This window comes from Quercus robur, chromosome 10, assembly GCF_932294415.1.
Source record: "Quercus robur chromosome 10, dhQueRobu3.1, whole genome shotgun sequence".
Lineage (NCBI taxonomy): Eukaryota > Viridiplantae > Streptophyta > Magnoliopsida > Fagales > Fagaceae > Quercus > Quercus robur.
In genome coordinates this window covers 9,162,184-9,185,230 of record NC_065543.1, presented here as the reverse complement: position 1 = coordinate 9,185,230, position 23,047 = coordinate 9,162,184, and the positions used below count along the sequence as shown (strand labels likewise).

The 23,047-nt window shown below is 35.7% G+C and overlaps 1 protein-coding gene across 1 annotated transcript; it reads left to right on the top strand.

The window, feature by feature from the left end:
• The first annotated feature begins 17,719 nt into the window (after positions 1-17,719).
• LOC126703804 (uncharacterized) lies at positions 17,720-19,028 on the top strand. Its single transcript, XM_050402876.1, has 2 exons — positions 17,720-17,773; positions 18,441-19,028. The coding sequence occupies exons 1-2, from the start codon at positions 17,720-17,722 to the stop codon at positions 19,026-19,028; spliced, it is 642 nt and encodes a 213-aa protein (XP_050258833.1).
• Positions 19,029-23,047: the final 4,019 nt, after the last annotated feature.

The window sequence follows — 23,047 nt, the reverse complement described above, 5'->3', positions numbered from 1 at the left end:
GATAACCTTAGCCTTCCCTATCCCTTGTTGCTGGTCTTCCTCGACCCTTTTATACTTGTCAATTTGATCCATGAGTAGGCGCACACTGGTGACGGGTTTGTCAGTCAGAGATTTCCTTAAACCGTGCTCGGCTAGGAAGCCGACCTTGAAAGTTCTGATGGCTACGTCATTAAAGTTGCCATCTATTTCATTGAACATTTCCCAGTATCTGTCTGAGTATGCCTTCATGGACTCTCCTTCTCTCATAGACATGGATAATAGAGAATCCAAGGGCCGAGGAACCTTGCTGCACGTGATAAACCTGGAGTCGAATCCTTAGGTGAGCCCCCTAAAGGAATTTATGGAGTCAGTCCCTAGACCGTCAAACTATCTTATCGCCACTGGTTCCAGACTGGATGAAAATACCTTACACATTAAGGCCTCATCCTGGGAATGGACAACCATCTTCTGATTGAACTGGCTCACATGTTCTATAGGGTCCATTCAACCATTGTAAATGGTGAACGTAGGCTGATGGAATCGCCAGGGAAGTTTTTCCCTCTCTATCTTGCGCATAAAGGGTGATTTGGAGATTTGATCCAACGCCTTGCTCATAACGTCATTTCCCATGCCTTTATGAGGCGGGCTTTTGTACTTTTTCTTGTGGTGGTGCTCTTTATTGTAGGAGAAAGACTCGCTCAATGGAGTTCTTGACCTTTGCCTATAACTAGCATCCTTTTTGTCATTGGAGGAGATGTCAGAACTGGAAAGGGTTCATTTCCGTTGTGTGTGGCACAGTTGCTTCTTTAGATAGTCAATGTCCCACTACATGGCTTTGGTTTTGTTTTGTCTTTGAGATACTGGACTGCCAATTCGAGAATGACTTATGCTCGTATGTGTGGTATGTACACTACCCTCTCGATACTAGTCATGCTCATGATCTCTTTCACGTTCCAAGTTAAGAAAATTGTCTTCTCGTTGAGAATTTATGGACTCTCTCTAGTGCGGACCTAAACCTGCCATATTTGTCCATTGTACTCACTAGTACACAAGTTCTTCCCACAGACGACGCCAATTGTAGGGACACATTTTTGGTACCCAAGCTCAAGATGTGTGGGATCTTGGCCCAATGAGCTCAATACAATAAATTTATAGAGAGTGGGTCAAAGAACTAAACCCTAATAGGTTGGACAACGGCTAACACTAAATTGAATGACAATCAAACACAAATAAGAGGTTTTGATGTACGTTCGAGGAGGTCACCCTTGTTTACATTGATCATAGTTGGATACAAAGATCATTTAGGTTCCCACAGTGTTCTCTCTCCTTCCTCTTTTTTCTTCCCCTTTTCTCATGAAGGGTTTCTCGTATTTTATAGCTCCCCTTAGGTCATCTTGGTCTTACATTTGTTGATCATCTGAGCCCTTACTTGAGTATCCGTCCCATCAGATACTCTCTTTGGCCTTTTGTGAGTTGTGGTAGCCAAGGCAGCACTGTTTGGAAGTTTTTTCCACATAAATGCAGCCAAAAAAGTAGCTGCGGTGCATTTAATGTGGTGGTAGCAGTTTTCCCTTAATATTTTTGGGTTTTCTTCCTTCCCACATATTCGTGTGGCATGTCTCTATTCGTTGGGACTTTTTGGAGGATCGCCCCAACTGCCTGAGTACATATTTGAGTTGTATTCAACGTATCCGAGGAGGAATTTCTCCTCAGACCATTTCCATTCATTCCTTACTTATGAGACTTTAAATTTGAAATCTTAACCATTTTTTGTCCCTCCTCGGACCATTCCAGCTCCTTGGATAAAGCTCAAGGCCCAATGCATGATTTTGGGCCCTTGTCCTTACACTAACCATGGTAAATTTCAAGTATTTTAATTAAATTTATATAGGTACCATTTCAGTTTATTAAAAAATCAAAACCTAAATATACCATTTTCCATACCAGTCAAATCATCATCTTTTCAAATTCTTTTTCTAACCCTTATGTTTTTCCATTCTCTTATTCAATGCTTATTCAAATTCTTAAAATACCACTCTTTTTATGTTTCTCCATCTCTCATTATGACTCTTGAGTCACTATTCTTTGCTACCATGGCATAAGTAGTAACTATTTCTCAAAACTCTTATTGCAAATCTTTGCTACCCTGGCATAAATAGTAACTATTTCTCAAAACCCTTATCGCATGCAAATCTTTGCTACCATGGCATAAATAGTAGCTATTTTTCAAAACCCTTATTGCAAATGGTTACGACTCAAAAATCTTGTTCCCCTCCTCAAAATGAGCCCCTACAATTGCTCTCCTCTTAATATTATGAAAACTAACTGTTAATTTTGATACCGTCCCAAAATATTGGTGCATGCAATGTTAAAATATCAGCAATAGATAGATTTTAAGGGACATGTTTCCAAGGGCGATACGCACCAGATTTTTTTAATGCAATAATTATGACAGGAGGAATTTGAGCGCTTAGAAGGCCTGGACATCTTAGTTAGAAACACCAATAAGTGTTCTAACAATAAGAAACATAAATAGATAATGGGTACCATATATTTTGGCCATTTAACAATAAGTACCATAGACGCCCTAAATTATAAAATAAAAACCATCCAACTAGTATTATTGACGCTTTGATAGTCACTAGTTCCCAAAGCTCAAAGCAAATTCTCTCACACTGTTGACAATCACTTGAGAATCTCTTTTGATATATGCATCGATCAGGATAAATCTTTCATGCCATACATAAGTATCAACAGATTATGTTCAAATATTGAAGTAAATAGTGAGAAATCTATGGCTCAAAATCATTAACAAATCAATTCGGAGGTTGTATTGGGTGGGAAAGTTGAGCTCATAAATTGTGACTGTCAATCCACGGAAACATTAAAAGTATGTATGGAACGGAGGGAGATGAAGGGAAATAAGAAAAAGTGAAGGAAAGGTGGCCAAAATATACTAAAATTCAGCACATTCTAGTCAACCTTTCAATCTCCTCTCCCTCCATCCAAACATAGGATAAGACGAACTAAATTACACATGAAAACCATTATCACACCTTTTTATATACCACCACAGTTCAATCTGGTAGCAATAATTTTGCATGGTAGCAATACTTTTGCACTCGCAAACAGCCCTAACATTTCGTCATCCATTCAACAATAATGTGGAGGGTAATTACATGTCAGGAAGAGCTGAACCTTTTGCTTTGTGGTGTCTCTGGAAGCAGAGGAATCGGGTTGTATTTCAGAATACTACTCTGAATCCCAACCTGCATAAGCAATGTATCAACCAGGCCGTGGAGTATTTCTACAGTGTGGGAAAAATAAAAATGCAGAGAAGTATGGTGGTCGTGACTGTAAGGTGGAATAAGCCTCCACACGGGTGGGTCAAGCTGAATACAGATGGGGCTTCAATGGGGAACCCGGGGAAGGCAGGGAGAGGAGGGCTCATTAGAGACAGTTCGGCAATTGGGTCAAGGGTTTTTCTAGATCATTAGGGTACGTTTGGTAAACTAAATGAGAATTACGATAAGAATTGTAATCTTTATTATTAGGAATAAAATGTATTGAAATGTAATAACTAAACTTATTCATTAGTTTGGTTGTGAGTTATAATATTAAAATGAAACTTAACATTTATTTTAAGAAATTTCTTACTCATACAATTATATCTCCTTAAAAATTGTTATTTTTAAATTTAAGAGAGATATGTGTTATTTTTTATTTTTATAATTGTTAGATGTATATGAAAAGTTTGTTTATTTGAAAATATATTCAGTTTCAAAATTATTGTTTTCACTAAGGAATGGCTAATAAAACCTTTTAAAGATGAACTATTCCTCATTTTGAAGAATAGCTATTCATAAGGAATGATAATTTTTTGTAATAAAAATATAATCAAACTAAATAATAACTAAACCATAGAAATAACTATTACATTACAGCTCTTATTATAGTCTACCAAACATGTCCTTAGGACTTGGAACCAGTATTTTAGTAGAGTTTTGGGCCCTTAGGGATGGTCTGATCCTAGCTACCCAGCTCGGCATCCAAAATCTAGAAGTTGAATTGGATGTGAAAGTTGTTGCGGATTTGATTAACTCTAACTCCCAAACTAATGTAGCGTATACGTCTCTTCTGGTGGATTGCAGGTTGCTGCTAAACAGAATTCCTCTTGCCAAGGTGAGCCATGTGTTTCGGGAAGCAAACCATTATGTTGATGCTCTTGCAAAGAATGGATGCACGCTGGAGGGAGATTTTTGTGTTTTTGATTCTGCCCCACCCTTTGTTAAGGAGTTGTTATGTTCAGATGTTAATGGGGTTAACTATTGTAGGCTCTCAGCCGCGAACCTAGCCATTTTGGCTTCCTAGTTTGCTTTTTATTATATGTTTCCTTTTAACCCAAAAAAATAAAATAAAATAAAATAAAATAAAAATAGAAGAAGAAGAAGAAGAAAGGGTTAGGCTGACTTTCCCCAGCTGGCTGTACAAAAATTTCAGTGGTTACTGCTTCTGTGTAAATGGTTTTCCCTGTACATTGTAAATGGCCCTGCTTCTTCAGGCTTTCTTAATGGTCCATACCCTTTAGACCAAATCATGTCATGTAATGCTCTCCCTCAGGAATAATTTTACCTTTTCTCAAAAACAACACAAAACTCCAAGCAGGTACTAGGTACTAGGGGTTATGGTTATCCTTTTCTTTCTCAGCCCTGGATGTGCAGCCAGTGTTTTTCTCAAAGGCCCGTTCATCTTGCCAATAATCTTATTCCCAACCCCCAAAATAATCAACCATGGGTTGTGGAGATAATCAAACTGATCCCTACAAAAGGCAAACCCTTCTGCATTCTAGGGCGGCAGATACTTGGGCACACATGAGAGCACAAAACCAAGTTGCTGAATGCAAGGACTATAACCCATCAGAGAAACAGTTTCCTCTCTAAACCATTAAAATGAATTTTCTGATTTTGAGAGCTCTGACCCTGCTGAGGCTGCTGTTGTGGAGCCTGCAAGTTCAGCGGTGGTTGCATGTTGTAGTGCGCAAAGGGCTGAGAGTAGAGAGAATTCATCAAACCCTGCAAACAAGTCAGACAAGTTATAAACTTCTTCACTCGACAGGACCACCTGCCACCAAGCCTTAAGGATGCAGAAAACATTTAGCCAAGAGCACATTGCATCAAACTCCTTGCTAAACACAGCAAGGTTTGGCAAACTACTCTCCATAGCCATATGTTTCTTACACCTTGGCATTTTCATAATTCTACCTACAAAGTTCCGCTAATAAACAGCATCAAAAGTTGAAGAAACCTGAGCCTGAAGAGGGTTCGCATTTGCCACACCAAAGTGGCTCTGTGATGCATCATCTTGTGAGGGGTCATTGAAGCCAACCTGAGTAAATGGGCCTTGTGATCCATGCGTCATGTAGTCCTGAAACAGTAGAAATCAAAGTATAAGTTCAGAAAGAAAAGGAAATAATGATAAAAGAAAGCATGAACACATTCAGAGTGGTAACGAGCTCAAACCTGGGACATAAAATCATTCCCTGTACCAAAGCGAGAATATCCAGCTTGAGAGTTCTGGTTTAGAAAGTTCCCAGAAAACCCACCTTGTACTCCTTGTGTAACGTAATCAACAGCATATCCACTTTGAGAAGCCTGCAGACCAGGTCAGTAACACATCAACATAATAAACAGAAAGGTGAAATCATTTATTATTAAGCCACCCAACAAATAAATTTCATTAGTCTTTAAAAATAAATAAATTAAAAAGACAAACCCTTAATACACCTTGTAATCCCTAAAAGCATCACACCCAAAAAATAAATAGCACTAAATTATACATACCCGAGTTTCCAATAAATAATCAAGATCAAATACATCCAAACACTCTGCAATATTCATTATATATGATCAAGTGTATAAAGATACTAGGATTTCCCTGACGTGTACCTGAGTGGAGAATTCAGCAACATTATAAGGAACATGATCCCTAGCTTTTGAAGTCATCACCCAAGAATTCCTGACGATAGTTGAAAGAAATTGAAATAAATGAAAAACAAGAATAGAAAAAATATATATACAGTTGAATATGCAAAGTACAAGAAATACCTGAGACATGCCCGCCATTGAAAATCCATCTCGAAATGTTTGGCTTGGCCCTTGAACTGGCATCTGACACATAAAAAAAGATACTCAGGACATGATGACATTAATACGGGATAGAATACAAAAATTTGGAAAATAAATGTAAAAAGAAAGAATGAGTACAGAAATTATTAACAAACCCAGGTTGAGATAATGGGCCACCCACAGATGGCTCGCTGTTTGGATTCTCCAGTGCAGGAAAGTTGAAAGTAGAGCCAATATTTCCAATAGCTTGCTGGGTGCCTTTCTGGTGAGGCAGATGACTGCCAATAGGAGCACCAGCATTGCCACGCCCAGCCCCAAAAACCCGACTGCCTGGTGGAGGGACATGAGGAACAGCTCCAACTGGTCCATGCACTGCTCCACGAGATGGAATAGCATATGGCTGAGAAGGGCGACCACCAGGAAATGGTGGAAGGGGAACCTGAGGCATTGGATAGCCGGCAGGATGCACCCCAGGCTTATGGGTACCATTAGGAGGGCCAGGAGATACAAAAGTCCCTGCAGTTGGAACAAAATAGTATCTCGATCATGTCATGTACTACTTCGAAGACATTATAATATCAACAGTAAAAAATGAGCACACTCAAGCCACTTTGCTGGATTTAAAGTGTCATTCCAGGAAAATACAAATAATGTAAATATACAATATGTTAGAAATAACATACCTCTACCACGACTGCTTCTTCTATCAGCATTTGGAGATGAGGCAACAGAACCAAAAGTATCATTAGGCAGAACACCAGGTCCACCTCCAAAGAAAAGCCACCTATCGTTGTAGATCTATGTCAAAATAACAATATTAATATCAGCTCCTATCCACATAAATGCTTCATAATCGATAACCAACTCCAACCATTAACCCTCTCCCCCCACACCCCCCCCCCCCCCCCAAAAAAAAAAAAAAAAAAAGGAGGAAGGAAAAGCCAAAAAATTAAAAGGAACTCACAGATCAACTTTTAAATTTCCATCCCCCCCCCCCCCCCCAAAAAAAAAGGAGGAAGGAAAAGCCAAAAAATTAAAAGGAACTCACAGATCAACTTTTAAATTTCCATCACCTATACCTTTTTAGGCTTTTGAAATTGAACCATACTTTGTTTTAAGTTATTCAGAGGTCCTTCAACCAAGCATTCATGCTCCTGATGAAACATTAGCATTAAAAAGGAGAGGACGTTGTTTAGTAACAAAAAAAAAAAAAAAGGATTAGTTGCATCAATCTACAAGTGATCTGCAATACCACGCATTACATATTGAACAAGAAACCACTTATCACTTATTGTAAAAAGGTCAAACATTAAGGATGTTGAATTAAAAGAGTATCATGTATTACCAAATCTCTGACATAATTAGACAATAATAGCATAATATGCACACGATGTAAGATAAGAAAAAAATACTGCCAATCTGTGAATGCTCCCTATGCCTCAAAAATCATTGAAACTTTTAAAATGGCATGAGGATTAGACAATCAAAGTAGTATCACCTTTGATACAAGTTGTAGCTAAGACAAGGCAAATGTATATCTAGTTGTATAAGAACGGGATGTGTGTGCCAAAAAGAGTTATGGATAGAAGCTAAGATGGGCATACGGGTGCAAAGTTGATGAGGTCACATTCCTTTTGTTGATTGCCCTTTTTTGCGAAAATCCTACGAGCCTGATTATTTTATATGGCCCAATGAAGATTTAAGGGAGTGTTGTATGGAAGGTACGATTAGGCCTATTTAGATTTTTTCATAGACCCAAAACGTAAATCTTGCTAACTGGGATACGGTCATTTGCAAAATCTAAGGATCGATATATGAAAAAGTTATTTGCTAGTCACTTTCACACAAATGGAAGTTTGTCTATCATGCTCTATATTGCTACAGTTGCTGCTGAACCCATTTTAGCCCACACAAACATGTTGTTTCATTAGTTGATTTCTACCAGGTTTGTCACATTAAGGGCGTATTGGAATAATGCTTATTTTGCTGAAATTGAAAATTTATTTCTGAAAGTATTGTAGATAAAGATAAAAGTTAGTTGAAATAATACAGTTGAACCCATGAATAATACTAAAAAGTGCAGTAGAGTCCATAAATAATAAAATAATTTTAATTTTTAATCAGTTCCCAAATGCACATTAAGTAGCTTCCCTAGGATTGAATTAGCTTAGAAAGTACAATCAATCAGGTTTAGTCAATATTCGTCCTTAACCATGACTAAAACAGTTCCTGTCATTATCTAAGTCAATGGTTTCACTCATTATTCAATTGCCATAAAGCATTTTCATTAGATCTTTCATTAAAAATAAAAAATAAAAAAAACTCTTGATGACTCCCTAGAACTCTTCATTACTCCTTCAACCACCATACTTACCATACTCAAACTTTCTCAGCAACTAGAGCAATAGAACATTAAGGGCTTGGTGTGAACATGACAACATAGTAGAGTCCATCTCTCTCCCTTTCCACCTATCTTAAATTTTCAATCCTACTCAATGTACAATACAGTTCAAATTAATTAATGTGTTATTTATGTTCTCCAACCTTTTGTTGCTTAACAATTTTGGGATTATCTTTGTGATGCACCACTAGCCTCTACTCATTGAGTATTAAAATTTTAGGTTTGACTCTCCTTATTGTATCACATTTATTGAACTTAAGGGGGTATTTGGGCTCTCTTTTTTCACTTTTTTCCCCCTTTCTTTTACCTAGCCTTTCCACATATCAACCCTGACACTCTTTTATGGTTAAAGTGTATATTGTAATAAATATATAAAAGCGCGCAAAATCGAAGGAAAGTTCAACAAAAAATCTAAATTGAATTTTAATTGAACTTCAATCTTGTCCTAAATGTCATTCTAATTGACAATATATCAATATTTTTCAAGTAAATTTTCACTTCTTACAAAAATAGAACCAACAAAAATATACTAATAAGTAAATCAACTCATCAAAAAAAAGTAAATCAACTCATCAGTAATACTAATCCTTAAGTACAAAGAATAAAAAAGCATGGCCAGAATACTCTTTTATTTATTATTTTTTTTATAAGGGTCTCTTTTTCAAATAATTTAAAATACCTAGTTAGTATTTTTTTTGAAACAATATTTTTTTTCATATGATGCCTTCTCTATTTCTCATAGAAAATTCACATAAAAACGATTTTTCTTTTCCCACAGATCACCATTGTGTCTTCTCTAACTCTACGCTTCCACCTACTTTTTTTTTCCTTCCAAAAAAGGACATTGTCAATTTTATTACAAGAAATAATGAATTGACATTATCCCACAGATCACCATGCATGTATTTACCATTTTTTTGATACAAACAATGTTAAAAAAATGCGAATCGCATTTTTAGATTTTTTTTTTTTTTTTTTTTTTTTTTTTTTGAGAGCACAGAAAAAGCTATATGCTTTGACTACTTAAATTAACATACAATCTCACTTGTGAAAATGGTCAATTATTTTTTGTTATCAAGTTCTAACTCTTTAATTGCACTTTTAAAAGGTATTTTGTTGAAGTATTTTCAACTATTTAAACAATTTGGTTGAATTTAATTTTTTGGAGCCAATAAAGAGTTCGGTTGCATGTTGAATGAGGAAAATTTTTAATTTCCTATTGAATCCATTCAACTATCAGAAAAAGTCATGAACCATCTTTACCTCTGATATGCTGAAAGTAATGGAGATGCATGTAATTAACTTTGACATGAACAACGAGTCAATGACATATCTATTTTCCTTGTTTCCTTCTCTCATTGCCTGTCCTTGGGGGGCTTCTTTTACACTTAAAAGAGTGGCTTGGTGCTGGGTTAAGTTTTACATCAAACACTTTTATGTGTCTGCATGCCTTTATACGTGCAATTTCTACAATTTTTCTTGGATATATATGATGGTTTTTAGACCCCTTAAAAACACAATTAGATTAACCTAGGTAATTAGCCAAGTTGTTCCTTAGTCCAAATTCCAATTCTAGGTTAACACAATCAAACAATCATATCATGCAAAGCAGCGGAAAGATAAATAATACAAAGATATGATCACCCAGGAAACCAAACCGGTAAAAACTTGGGGACGATTTAACCTAACTATCCTCAAGGTAAACCTGAATCCACTATGAAAGAATCAAAATTGTTCAACAGGACTTAGACCACTAACATCATATCGCTACCCACCAATAGAAACTTATTGACAAGATCACGTGCAAACTCCGAAACCACGGACTCCTTCTTTCTTGGATTCTCCAGCAAGTACAAGCACACTGACTTGTGTTTCTTTAAGTTCTTATGGCAGCAACTGAATGATCATCAAGCTCTTGAAGAAATCTCCTTCTTAATAATCCTAAGCTTGTGTAAAGAAAAACTCCTCACAGATCTCACAAGAGATTTACACAAACAGCAATATGAGCCACACTAAAACATGGCTAGGGTTTGCCTTTTATACTTAGGGCAAATTAGAAAACCCTAAATGTTTTAAAACAAAACTAGGGCTGAGTTGGAATTTTACAAAAAAAATGCCTCTGACCCAATTTTCGATTGATCGAGCCTAAGTTTCAATCGATAGAACCAGGCTGAGAAGCATAAATAACTTCTGCAACAGCTTATTCCAACTTTACATAAATTAACCAACTCTGAGCAAGTTTAAACACGACTAACCAACTTGTTTTGATCATAGTTTGCCAACAATATACATTAGAGTTCTAAATACATAAAATCCTAAGTCTTTAGAACCTAACAAACTCCCTCTTTGGCAATTCGTGACAAAACACAATTAAAACTCAAAGTTTACAAAGAAAAGCCCTTTACAAAAATAATGCTCATAAAAAAAACAAATTCAATCCTAACTACTATCCATCAGTTGCAAATGTAGACAGCAGTTCAATTGAATCAACCTGTATATTTCTTGAGACACTAAACAAAATGCATAACCGCATGTGTGGAAAATACAAGTAAACAAAATAAATTCTTGTTGATATCAACCAACACATAATAAAGACATATATCAATGAATAACTCATAAATATAAATCAATAAGCAGTTGAAACAAGAAACATATAAAGCAATAAAAGTATCTCCCCCTAACATGAATATCCCAACAAAAGTATGACAAGAGCTAAAAAGATAAAAATACAATGTGAAGCACCTAGATACAATCTAAACTCCACAAGCTCTAACCAACCAAAAATGTTCTCCCCCTGAAAACAAAACTCTACAAGTGCAAGTGCTCAACTATGTACTCCTCCTTTTTGTGACAGAATCACAAAGGCAATCAAAATCCATCATCAAAAGGAGGTGGCGGTGAAGATCGTCAAAACTGTACTAACTCAGCGCGCATAGCACGAATCTCATTGACCACGTCCACCAAAATCTGTCCATAAGCTGCCTGAATGGTCAAGACATGATCCAACGTACATCAAATGTCTAAATCATTTGAAGTAGTCGGTGGAGGAACATCAGCATTAGCAGCACCAGCACCAGACGCCTCAGCCGTATCAGCACCTATAGAAGAGGGAGGAGGGGGAACAACACCAGATGTTGCACTTCTAGGACGTATAGGACCAACTCTCAAGTGAGCAACCCTCTGCTTAAGGAAGGTGGCACCTATGGGAGCTACAACATGAACAGGCTCACCAGAAGGGAAACTATCTAGACCAAGATACAACAAAATCCTATGAATAAAAATAAGATGAAAAAGAGCATTTGCTATGGCAGAACTCCTATGAACTTCATTCAAAGAACGAAGAAACAGATGAGGAAAGCTGATAGACGCACCAGACACAAAAGCGTACAAAAACATACATCGCTCAAGAGGGATGGTATGAAGATGAGAAATAGGCCACAAAAATTACACGCTATCCTAAAGAATTGATAGGCAATCTCAGTAAGCTCAGCGGACGTGATCCGAGGATCAGAACCCCACTGGATAAAAGATCTAGTGATGTATGACATGACATCATCTAAGGGTGGAGACTCCTCATAAGGATAGTCAGGCTCCCTAACGACCGGAACCCCAAGAGCATCAGCCACTACCCGAGGAGTAATGATAAACTCAACACCTCGTATCTAACTCCTAACAAGAGTGTTGGAATCATAGACGTGACAAGAGAGATTCGAGAAGAACTCTCTAATCAGGGTGGTCGGGGGTGGATGATCTATCTCTAACAAGGACAACCAACCTCTAGACTCAAGGTTTGCCCTAATGGCCAAATCAACCTCATCTAAAACTATAGAACACTTAGCCCAAATCTTACGCTTACAGTTCAGCTTCTCATAACCTCTCTACTTTTGTCATTCCTAAACACCTCACTCCTAGAGGGAGACTCAAAAGAAGTGGAGGGGGTCTTATGAGCTATAGTCTTCCTAGGCATGGTGCTAGGATAAGGACAAAGACACACAAAGCAAGAAAAACAAAAACTAAGGGCAGATTGCAAGTTAGCACAAAAAAATATAGAACAAAAATCTATATGATGTATGAACAGATTAAATGACATGATGCATGCCCTAATGCAGTGAAATTAAGTTCAAATTTAGTTCAAGTTCACAAAATTTGGCTTGAGCATAGAGTTTCTAACAAAAACCCTAAAAAAATTTGAAAACCCACTTGTTTAATTTTACAAATTGACCAATTGATCATCACACAAGATAGATTACATAAAATAATGATCAATTACATCAATTCAACAAGCCAATTTCATCAATTGAAACCAAATTAAACAAAATCCCTAATTTGGGTTCAATACAAGCCCTAGAATTTTTAATATTTCACAAAACCCCAAATTGATCAAATTAACAATCATAGATCATGAATATATCAATATAGCAACAAAACCCATTGATCAAATTTACAAAATAAGGTTTGATTCATCAAAAATCTCAAATTATGCACATTCCAAAGATGTTACCCAAAAACCATGAAATAATGCATGAAACATGAAAAACAATGCAAAAGGAAGGGTAATATAGACATACCAGCTTATGGATAGAGAAACCTTGTGGAGCCTTGCTGTGTCAGAGAGAGAGAGAGAGTTTTGAAAAATTGGTTTGAACAAGTCAAATCTAATTTTTTTAAAACCTGATTCACGAGTTTCGATTGATCGAAACAGATAGAGGCTTCTCAAAAATTTTAAAACAATTTCAAAACAATTTCGATTGATCAAAAAACAGATTGGATTAATTGAAACAGACAGAGGCTTCCTTAAATAATTTTAAAAGAATTTTGATTGATCAAAAAACAGATTGGACCAATCGAAACTGGTAGAGGCTCACAAAATTTGAGGAAAAACACAATTTTTGACAAAAAAATTTAGGAACATCTCAAAGCATTGAAATTGATAAACAAAATGCATGAGTCTGTGATGATATGATTTTCAAAAACAAGGATTTAGGCCTAATTTTCCCAAGGTTAAAATTTCTTACATTCTCCATAAATTTTCAATCATCAAATCAGTTTTGCATAAAACTCAAAGTATTTGCAAACTTGGTTGGTTAGACCAAAGACACACACAATACCATGTACAATGTTTAGCAAAGAATAACTAATGTAGTGTGTGCAACTAACAAAAACTTGAGATACATGTGATGTGATATGTGTATAGCAATTAAACACAAAGTCTACAAAATTCATCACAAGGATTTGAAAGAGACTACTACCAAAAGAGTTACATCATATAACTCCCATATCTCCTAGATAATAAGCTTGCAATAATGTAAGTTTCTTGATTTGCCTCATATTGTACATACAAATTTTAATTATTCAGATTCTTATTAAAAATAGCCGGGATAATGTACATGCCAATTTTATTTGATAGATTTAATATTAAGTCCAAGTCCAATAATATACACACCAATTTTAGCATTTAAACCGAGGCTACACCTTAGGATCTTTTGTGTATGTACTACACTTTCTTGAGCACGAAATTTTACAATATGCACTAAGGTGTTCATGATTGGCTAGTGAACAGTGGTGAGATGGTTATTTATGCATTTCTCTAAAAGTTCAAGTCCGACAGTGAAAGACATGTGACTTCAAGATCAAGATAAAGTGATCAAAACCATAAACATCTTTTCCATACAACGTGCACTACAAATTTTAAACTAGTAAAGTGCAATAAGTAAGCTCATCAAAGCTAAATAAGGTACAAAAGAAATGTTATGTGAAAATAAATTGACCAACCTTATTTTCAAAAACCAAGAAAATAGTGCAAAACATAATTTGGTTCCTTTTTCACTTTTTTTTTTATTTTAAATAAACAAAAACAATCTAGAATGAAATGCATGAATGTTATGTAATGCAAATCCTAGAAACAGAGAAAACAAAAACCAAAGAACAATGGTCACAAAGAATAGCAATAAAGCACAAGGACCATGTCAGAAGGACTCAATTAGATTGAGCCTTTTGCATCCAAAACTTTTTAGATGCACTACGAGCATTGAAGTTCTTATTCACATGGGAATGATTACCAACTCCAGGATTTGAATAAAGGTTTAGAACCTTTACCAATTCACCAATGAGTACCATAGGATCTTGTACTTGAGGCACAGGTACTTTTGGTTTGTTTGCTCTCTTCGCAGCTTACAGCTTGTAACAGTTTGGACGAATATGTCCAAACTTTCCACAAAAATGACAAACCCATGCAAGCTTATCATGTGACTTGTCCTTAGAAAGGGTAGGCTGCTTAGGTTTAGACTCTTTCAGATCAATCCTAATCTTCCTAGATGGTGAAACTTCTATGGGTTTGACAACCTCACTCACAGGGAGTTTGACAGTTTCACTCACAGAAGGTTCAAAAGATGAAGGGACAAAGTTTCTAGAATGGGGAGCAGACACAGAGATGCTTTCAACAAAACCTAATCCAGATTTGTCAGAAGGAGATTTTTGAACACTCAACATTTAATCAAGTTTAGAACTAGCATATCTAGCAACAGATAAATCAAGTTCCAACAATTTAACTTTATCAAGCAATAGCATATTCTCAGTTTTCACATTGTTCAAAAGTTCATTAGCATCAAACAGTTTTACAAGCAAATTCTTCTTATCAAGCTTAAGAGATGCAATTTTCTTCAAGCCTAATTCAACATTCATAGCATCCTTTGCAGCAACTTTGCAAAGTTTATTGTAGGCTTCTTGAAGATCTGTGTCCTCAGAGAGTTCTCCATTAGAAGGGTTCTCTTCAGCAGATATGCTTTCATTTACTACAATAGTAGCAGTGAAAACAATGAAGTTTTCCATCCTCATCACAACTAGACTCATCATCAAAAACTTCACCATCACTAAGGGTTATAGCCATAGTCTTACCCTTAGACTTCAAGTAGGTAGGACATTCAGATTTCATGTGACCATACCCTTGACATCCAAAACACCGGGAACCCATAGAGTTATTAGAAGATTGACCTACTTTTTCTCTAGGTTTATCAATGTTGTTAACCTTAGAGGGATCATTTTTCCAAAAGTTTCTAGGTTCAACAGTATTCTTATCTCTTACCCTTCTGTTGTTGTTTCTAAGGAAATTCCTGAAGTTCTTGGCAAGATAAGCAATCTTTGTAACAAAGAGCTCATCATTAAATGCACCAACATCAACATCATCAACTAACTTAAGAGCCATTGATTCGAATTTTCTAGTCTTAGGTAGGTCCAACTCATAGGATTGAAGAGATCCTATAAGTTCATCAACAGGGATGGAGTCCACATCCTTGCTCTCAGTGATGGCAGTCACCTTGGGTCTAAAATCTTCAGTCAAAGATCTAAAAATCTTCCTAACAATTTTAGGTTAATCATAAATTTCACCCAAGTTATATGCAAAATTAACAATATCATTAAGTTTAGCATAGAATTCATCAAAAGATTCATCATCAGACGTCCTAATGTTTTCGAATTTAGAAGTTAACTGCTGCAATTTGTTGATTTTGACAGTCTTTGTGCCTTCATGCACAATCTGGATGATATTCCAAGCAGTATGAGTAACTTCAACATTAGAGATTCTTTTAAATTCCTCTATAAAAACAGCATTAAAGATAGCATTCATAACTTTACTATTGAACGCGGGCTGCTTCTTTTTTAGAAGTATGTCAATCACTAACAAGAGTAGTGGGCTTCTCCCATCCGTATTCGACAAAGTTCTAGACTTTCTTATCAATTGATTTCAGGAATACTTTCATCCTTACTTTTCAATAAGCATAGTTATTCCCATCAAAGTGAGGAGGAATAACAAGAGAATGTCCATGTTCCATAACAACAGGGGTTAAGGATCAGCTCAGCGATCAAAAGATCAACAACAAGAGAGCAACCCGCTCTGATACCACTTAATGGTTTTTAGACCCCTTAAAAACACAATTGGATTAATCTAGGTAATTAGCCAAGTTGTTACTTAGTCCAAATTCCAATTCTAGGTTAACATAATCAAACAATCATATCATGCAAAGCAGCAGAAAGATAAATAACACAAAGATATGATCACCTAGAAAACCAAACCAATAAAAATATGAGGAGGATTTAACCTAGTTATCCTCAAGGTAAACTTGAATCCATTATGAAAGAATCGAAGTTGTTCAACAGGACTTAGACAACTAACATCCTATCGCTACCCACCAGTAGAAACTTATTGACACGATCACGTGCAAACTCCGAAACCACAAACTCCTTCTTTCTTGGATTCTCCAGCAAGTACAAGCACATCCGCTTGTGTTTCTTTAAGTTCTTATGGCAGCAAGTGAATGATCATCAAGCTCTTGAAGAAATCTCCTTCTTGATAATTCTAAACTTGTGTAAAGGAAAGCTCCTCACAGATCTCACAAGAGATTTACACAAACAGCAATATGAGCCACACTAAAACGTGACTAGGGTTTGCCTTTTATACCTAGGGCAAATTAGAAAATCCTGAACATTTTAAAACTAGGGTTGAGTTTGAATTCTACAGAAAAACGCCTCTAACCCGATTTTCGATTGATCGAGCCTAAATTTCGATCAATCGATCGAACCAGGCCGAGAAGCATAAATAACTTCTACAACAACTTATTCCAACTTTACATAAATGAACCAACTTTAAGCAAGTCTAAACACGATTAACCAACTTGTTTTGATCATGATTTGCTAACAATACACATTGGAATTCTAAATACATAAAATTCTAAGTCTTTAGAACCTAACAATATATGATAATCTTATTCCCAAGTTCTTGCATGCATGTCTTTATACTCATGCTCTCCACGTGTCATTTACAAGAATGTCTGGCAACACCAAGTGTCTCTCTCCTCCCATATCTGAATAATTAACGTGCATGGAAACAAGCAAATCACATTCCTTAGAGTTATAGCAGTCAGAATATTGGTCACATGAAAGTGCTCAAAACGCTGCCACGACTTCACCTACATGCAAATGATAATACTCTCAAAGTTCTTTACAATAGACCACTTGTCCTAATGTGATGAGATCTGTGTCAGGCTTCAACAACACTCTAATTGGTTGTAAGAAGAATTCAATAATGGCATCAAAACAATCCGAATGCTATAAATATTCCCACCAGCTTTGTTAGACCCTCCAAGTCATTTAAATTTGCTTGAAGTAATCTTAGACTTGACTATTCCAAAAGTCTTCTCTATATTTGCAATTTTCTTTGACAATGGAATGGTTTCCTCAAGACGCCATGAAAGCTTACCTACACACTATTCAGCTGGTAAATTTCTTCCTTCAATTATCTTTTCTGAATATACGTCTATTTCAAAATTTTAGGCTTATTTCCAAAAAATAATATTAGAGATATTAATATTTTTCAACAATTACTTTCACTTTTATTAGCCCTATCATTGACATTAATTTTATTATGTACCATAAGATTATGTAAATAGCTGTGAAATTTTTTGAAAGAGAAATATATTTCATGCATTTGGGAATAAAGTAATCAATTTAGAAATTTGACACTATTGATAGTTTTTTTTTTTTTTTTTTTTTTTGCCTGGTTAATATATGCCCTTAAAGCATACATTAATCATCTATTTTTAGAACATTTTATGGGGAATTTAAAAAGCTATAAAAAAGTTGATAACTTTTTTTTTTCATTTTTTCATAAAAATTTTCCTTAAATGATTTATTATTGTATGTCCTTAAGGCACACATTAGTAAAATCCTTTTTTATATACAAAATTTGACACTTGTATAGCATTTAGTCCAAAAAAGTTGTTATATCAGGCTAATTAATTTAGGGGGAGAGGAGGGGAAGCTTCTCTTATATTTTGGTGAAAAACATTGCATTAATTTTGCTTCTTGTATTTAGGAACCCTAGCTATTGGGTAATTTGGTTTCAACTATAGCTGATTAAATTGTATATGATTTTGATTCTCCAGTGTAAGATTCACAACATTCAAGATTGTAATCTTGGAGGCTCAAGACTGATTGAACCCAAATATATAGAGTTTGTATCAGCTTTGGCAGCTGGAAAGCGAGCTAGATTAATGGTGCAAATCACCCCAGATGGCATAACTGCATTAACAATAGCTCTGGCTGTTGCTGCAAAGCAAACTGGTGGACTCCTTATTTGTATTGGTCATGAAGATCATATAGAAAAAAGCAAAGCGCTGTTTATGAAAAATAGCCTCGAAAACATGATCAAATTTATCTATGGAAATCCTTGTGAAGTGATCGAGCAGTACAAAAATATTGATTTTGCAGTTATTGATTGCAAATTTCAAGATCACTTGAAAATATTCAAAACCATAAACCTTAACCCTAGTCGGTCTACAATGGTTGTGAATAATTTTCACCATAGGAAAGATGGGATATCATTTGCTGAAGTTGTTGAGGGAAAGAATTGTGGAGTTAAATCTGTTACTCTTCCTATAGGAGAAGGAATGCATTTGACAAGAATTGGATCAACTAGTAAGCGAGAGATCAACAGGAGATACAAGAGATTTCATGTAACATATGAGAACTGAAATTTCATGATGGCAATTTTCCATTGTAGAAAAGGTGAATGGAAAGGCTATTATGTTTTCTGTGATGCTGGAATAGTTTATCTATGCAAAACGAGAATAAATAAAAATATGAGAAAAACGGGGCATGGCCCTTCTAAACTTCGATAATTTTATTTTTTGTGTACATATAATTTGTAGTGTAAATTTACAAAATTTATATTTAATTCCCCTCTCAAGAGTTAATTGATTTTTTTAAATAATTATTGATAATTAGTTACAACAATGGGAAATTATGATTGAAATTTTGAATGTCTTTATTGAAAACATCAGAAGGTACTAGTTGAGTTACAAATCTCTTGAAAAATTGAAAATAGTCAACTAACCTAATGATTTCCCTCCTAAAATAAGGAAATTTTTTTTTATAAATTCCTAATTTGTTCCAACACCAAGGTTTTTATTTTTTATTTTTAATTCAAAATGTTAGAGGAGATTTGAATTTTAGATGTTTTCGTTGAAAATACTAGAATGTATCAGTTGAGCTACAAGACTCATGACATTCTAGTACCAAGTTCTATCTCTCATTCAGGGGATCTATAAACTCATTTTATGATAATGGTAGAATATATAGTTGGACAGTGGTGTTGGATGCGTAGATCCATCTGCGGAGAAGTAACTCTCATTGTTGAGCTCCTTCATCAACCACATTAACGTTGGCTTTGCCACTAAAGGCCTGGGAAACCTACATTATTTTCTTCGCATTGGAGTTGGTTAATCTTCCAAAGGCAAGCATCTTAGTCAGGCCAATTATGCTTGTGACATCCTCAGCCACCGAGCATAAATATTTTCCACCAGTAACCTAATCTCAACACCTATGATAGCCAAGTCTCATTTTAATCAACTTAACATTAATTCTTGTCTTTGTTTAACGAAGCAAAGTTAGTGTTCTTCAATACTTAACCATCACAAGAGCAGACCTGGCTTAATTTGTCAATACTGGATACCAGCATATATATGCATGCTCCTTCGATCCAACACATGTAACAATTTAAACCTATTATTTGATGTGTTCAAGGCACTCAAGACTTCAGGCTTCATCTACTCGAGGATACTCGTCTTGACCTCTATGTTTTCTCTGATGTTGATTGGGCTAGCTAGTTGCCCATTCACTACTCATAGATCCATGACTAGTTATGTAGTCTTCTTTGGTTCCAATTTGATATCTTAGGTTGCCAAGAAACAAACCAATGTTACTCGATGCAGTTTCATGGCTGAGTATATGTACATGTCTATGAATCCCATATATCATGCTTGCATTAAACATAACTAACTTGATTACCGTTGTGTTTGAAAAAGTAGCACAAGGTGAATAAGGCTGTTTTGACCCTTCGAATTCCTTGAGGGATGAAACTCAGGTTTAACTTTTAGCAATCAACCTGACTATTGATAAGAGCTTCTAAATTTGTATTTATTGAAGTAACTCATAAACCTTTTCTTGATGTGATCCATGATTTCTCGTCTTCCGCAATTAAATGTTTTTCCAAGACCAAGTCTTGTCTTTGTTCATTCTCTTGTTGGGATTTTTTTTTTAAAAAGCTTAAAGGTGGTCAAAGTCAAACTATATATCATTCATGATATAGGCATATAGCCTGTTGACCCCTTTTTGGTCTTGGAATGAGTCTATTTTCATCCCTATTTATTCTTGATCTTTTCTCCCAAGAATGGAAAGGGCCTGAACCCTTCCCCTCATTTTCCCTCTTAATATATACTCCTATAATTCACCCCAAAAAAAAAAAAAAAAAAAAAAATTGTTGTGAATTATACTTTTACGTGTTTGCATGCCTTTATACTAGTTTCTTCAATTTTCTTGGATATTTTATGTTATTCCAAAGTTCATGGCTGCTCTTAGCTTCAATACTCAATATCTAGAAACTCAATACTCTCCACGCGTCATTTACAGGAATGTCTGTGAGTGTCTCCTTCCCATATATGAATAATGTAGCAAAAAGCAAATCACATTCCTAAGAATTTTTGCAATCAGATTGGTCACATGCACATGAAAGTGCTCAAAATTGCCACGACTTTGTCTAGTTCAGAGGTGGAGCCACGTTGCTCCTTGGAGGGGCCATGGCCCCCAAAATTTTAAATTTTCTCCTCAATATATGCATAGCAAAAAGACACAGGCTCCCTCAAAAAACTATAACCAGCCTCCCATTGTTCCAAAGACTTAAACTTAATTTGTCTTCCTCAAATAAAATAATACACTACAAAAAACGCGACTTTAAGCCGCGTTTTTTAGCCGCGTTTTTGAAAAACGCGGCTAAAGCTTTTCCTTTGAGCCGCGTTTTTCATGAACGCGGCTCAAAGGAAAGGCTAGAGCCGCGTTTTTCCAAAAACGCGGCTCAAAGGGAAGGCTGGAGCCGCGTTTCCGGAAAAACGCGGCTCCAGCCTTTCCTTTGAGCCGCGTTCATGAAAAACGCGGCTCAAAGGAAAAGCTATAGCCGCGTTTTGGAAAAACGCGGCTAAAAAACGCGTTTTTGAACGCGTTTTGTGATTTAAAACTGCGGCTACGGGTCACCTTTAGCCGCGTTTTTACATTGAAAAAACACAGCTACAGGTTACCTATAGCCGCGTTTTCTGAAAACGCGGCTATAGGTAGCGCTTAAAAAAAAAAAAAAAAATTTTTCCTGAAGCTTCCCACGTACACAACCCTTTCACACCTGCACCCCACTTTCCCACCTACCCCCATTGCTCTCTTTTCTTCCTTTTCCCTTTCTTTCTTCATTCATCAGATGGTTCATTCTTTCTTCTTTTTTTTTTTTTTTCTTTTTCTTTCTTCCTTCTTCACATCTGGGTAAGTCTTCTTCTTTTTTTTTTTTTTTTTCCTTCCTTCTCCACATCCAGGTAACTCTTTTCTCTTTTCTCTTTTCTTTTCTTTTTTTTTTCCTTTTTCTTTCTTCCTTCACATCTGGGTACTGCGTTTTTTTTTTTTTTTTTTTTGTTCCTTTTTCTTTCTTCCTTCTTCACAGGCTTGTGTTCTTTTTTGATTCTGAGCTTGTGCTTTTGTTTTATTGAATGGAATTAGTGTTAGATTTGGTTGGTTTTGTTGAAGGAGAGGAGATTCATGGGTTTGTTTTATATTTTGGAACACGTTTTGTTTGATTTTGAATTTTTTCGTTGTGTTTGTATTGTGAGAATGTTGTGTGTGCTTTTAATTTTCCGGGTTTGTGTTTGATTTTGAATTTTATGGGTTTATGTTTGATTTTTAATTTTTTCGTTGTGTTTGTATTGTGAGAATGTTGTGTGTGCTTTTAATTTTCCGGGTTTGTGTTTGATTTTGAATTTTATGGGTTTATGTTTGATTTTTAATTTTTTGGGTGCATGTGTTTGTATTGTGAGTATATTGTGTTTAATTTAAAATTTTCAGGGTGTGTTTGTATTGTGAGTATGTTGTATTTGATTTTGAATTTTCTGGATTTGTATTTGTTTTTGAATTTTTTGTATTTGTGTTTAATTTTGAATTTTTTATATTTGATTTTTCAATTTTGAATTTTCTGGGGAAAAATTTACCCAGAATTTTTTTTTGTTTTTTTAAAAACCTATAGCCGCGTTTTTTAAAACGCGGCTATAGCGTGATCAATGTTGCTGGGAAATAGCTATAGCCGCGTTTGAAACGCAGCTCGAAGCTGTCCTGGAGCCGCGTTTTTAGTAAACGCGGCTATAGGTCGAATCCTATAGCCGCAGTTAGAAAACGCGGCTCCAGGTCCGGTTTTAGCCGCGTTTTCAAAAAACGCGGCTATAGGCTTTGAGCCGCGGACTTTAGGCCGCGTTTACAAACGCGGCCATAGGAAACGCGGCTAAAAGCCTATAGCCGCGTTTTTGGGGTCTTAAAACGCAGCTTTAGACCCTTTTTTTTGTAGTGATAGTTGAGTCCTCTAATTATCTAGAGACTTATAATTAATTCAATGGACAATGATCTACTCTTTCGAAATAGAAAAGATGTCAGCTCATTTCAAAACAAAACTATACATTTTCCTCTTCAT

Coding starts and splice junctions, on each gene's coding strand:
- LOC126703804 (XM_050402876.1), top strand. CDS start 17,720: ATGGAATGGTTTCCTCAAGACGCCATGAAAGCTTACCTACACACTATT. Junction 17,774..18,440: donor ACCTACACACTATTCAGCTG/GTAAATTTCTTC, acceptor TTGATTCTCCAG/TGTAAGATTCACAACATTCA.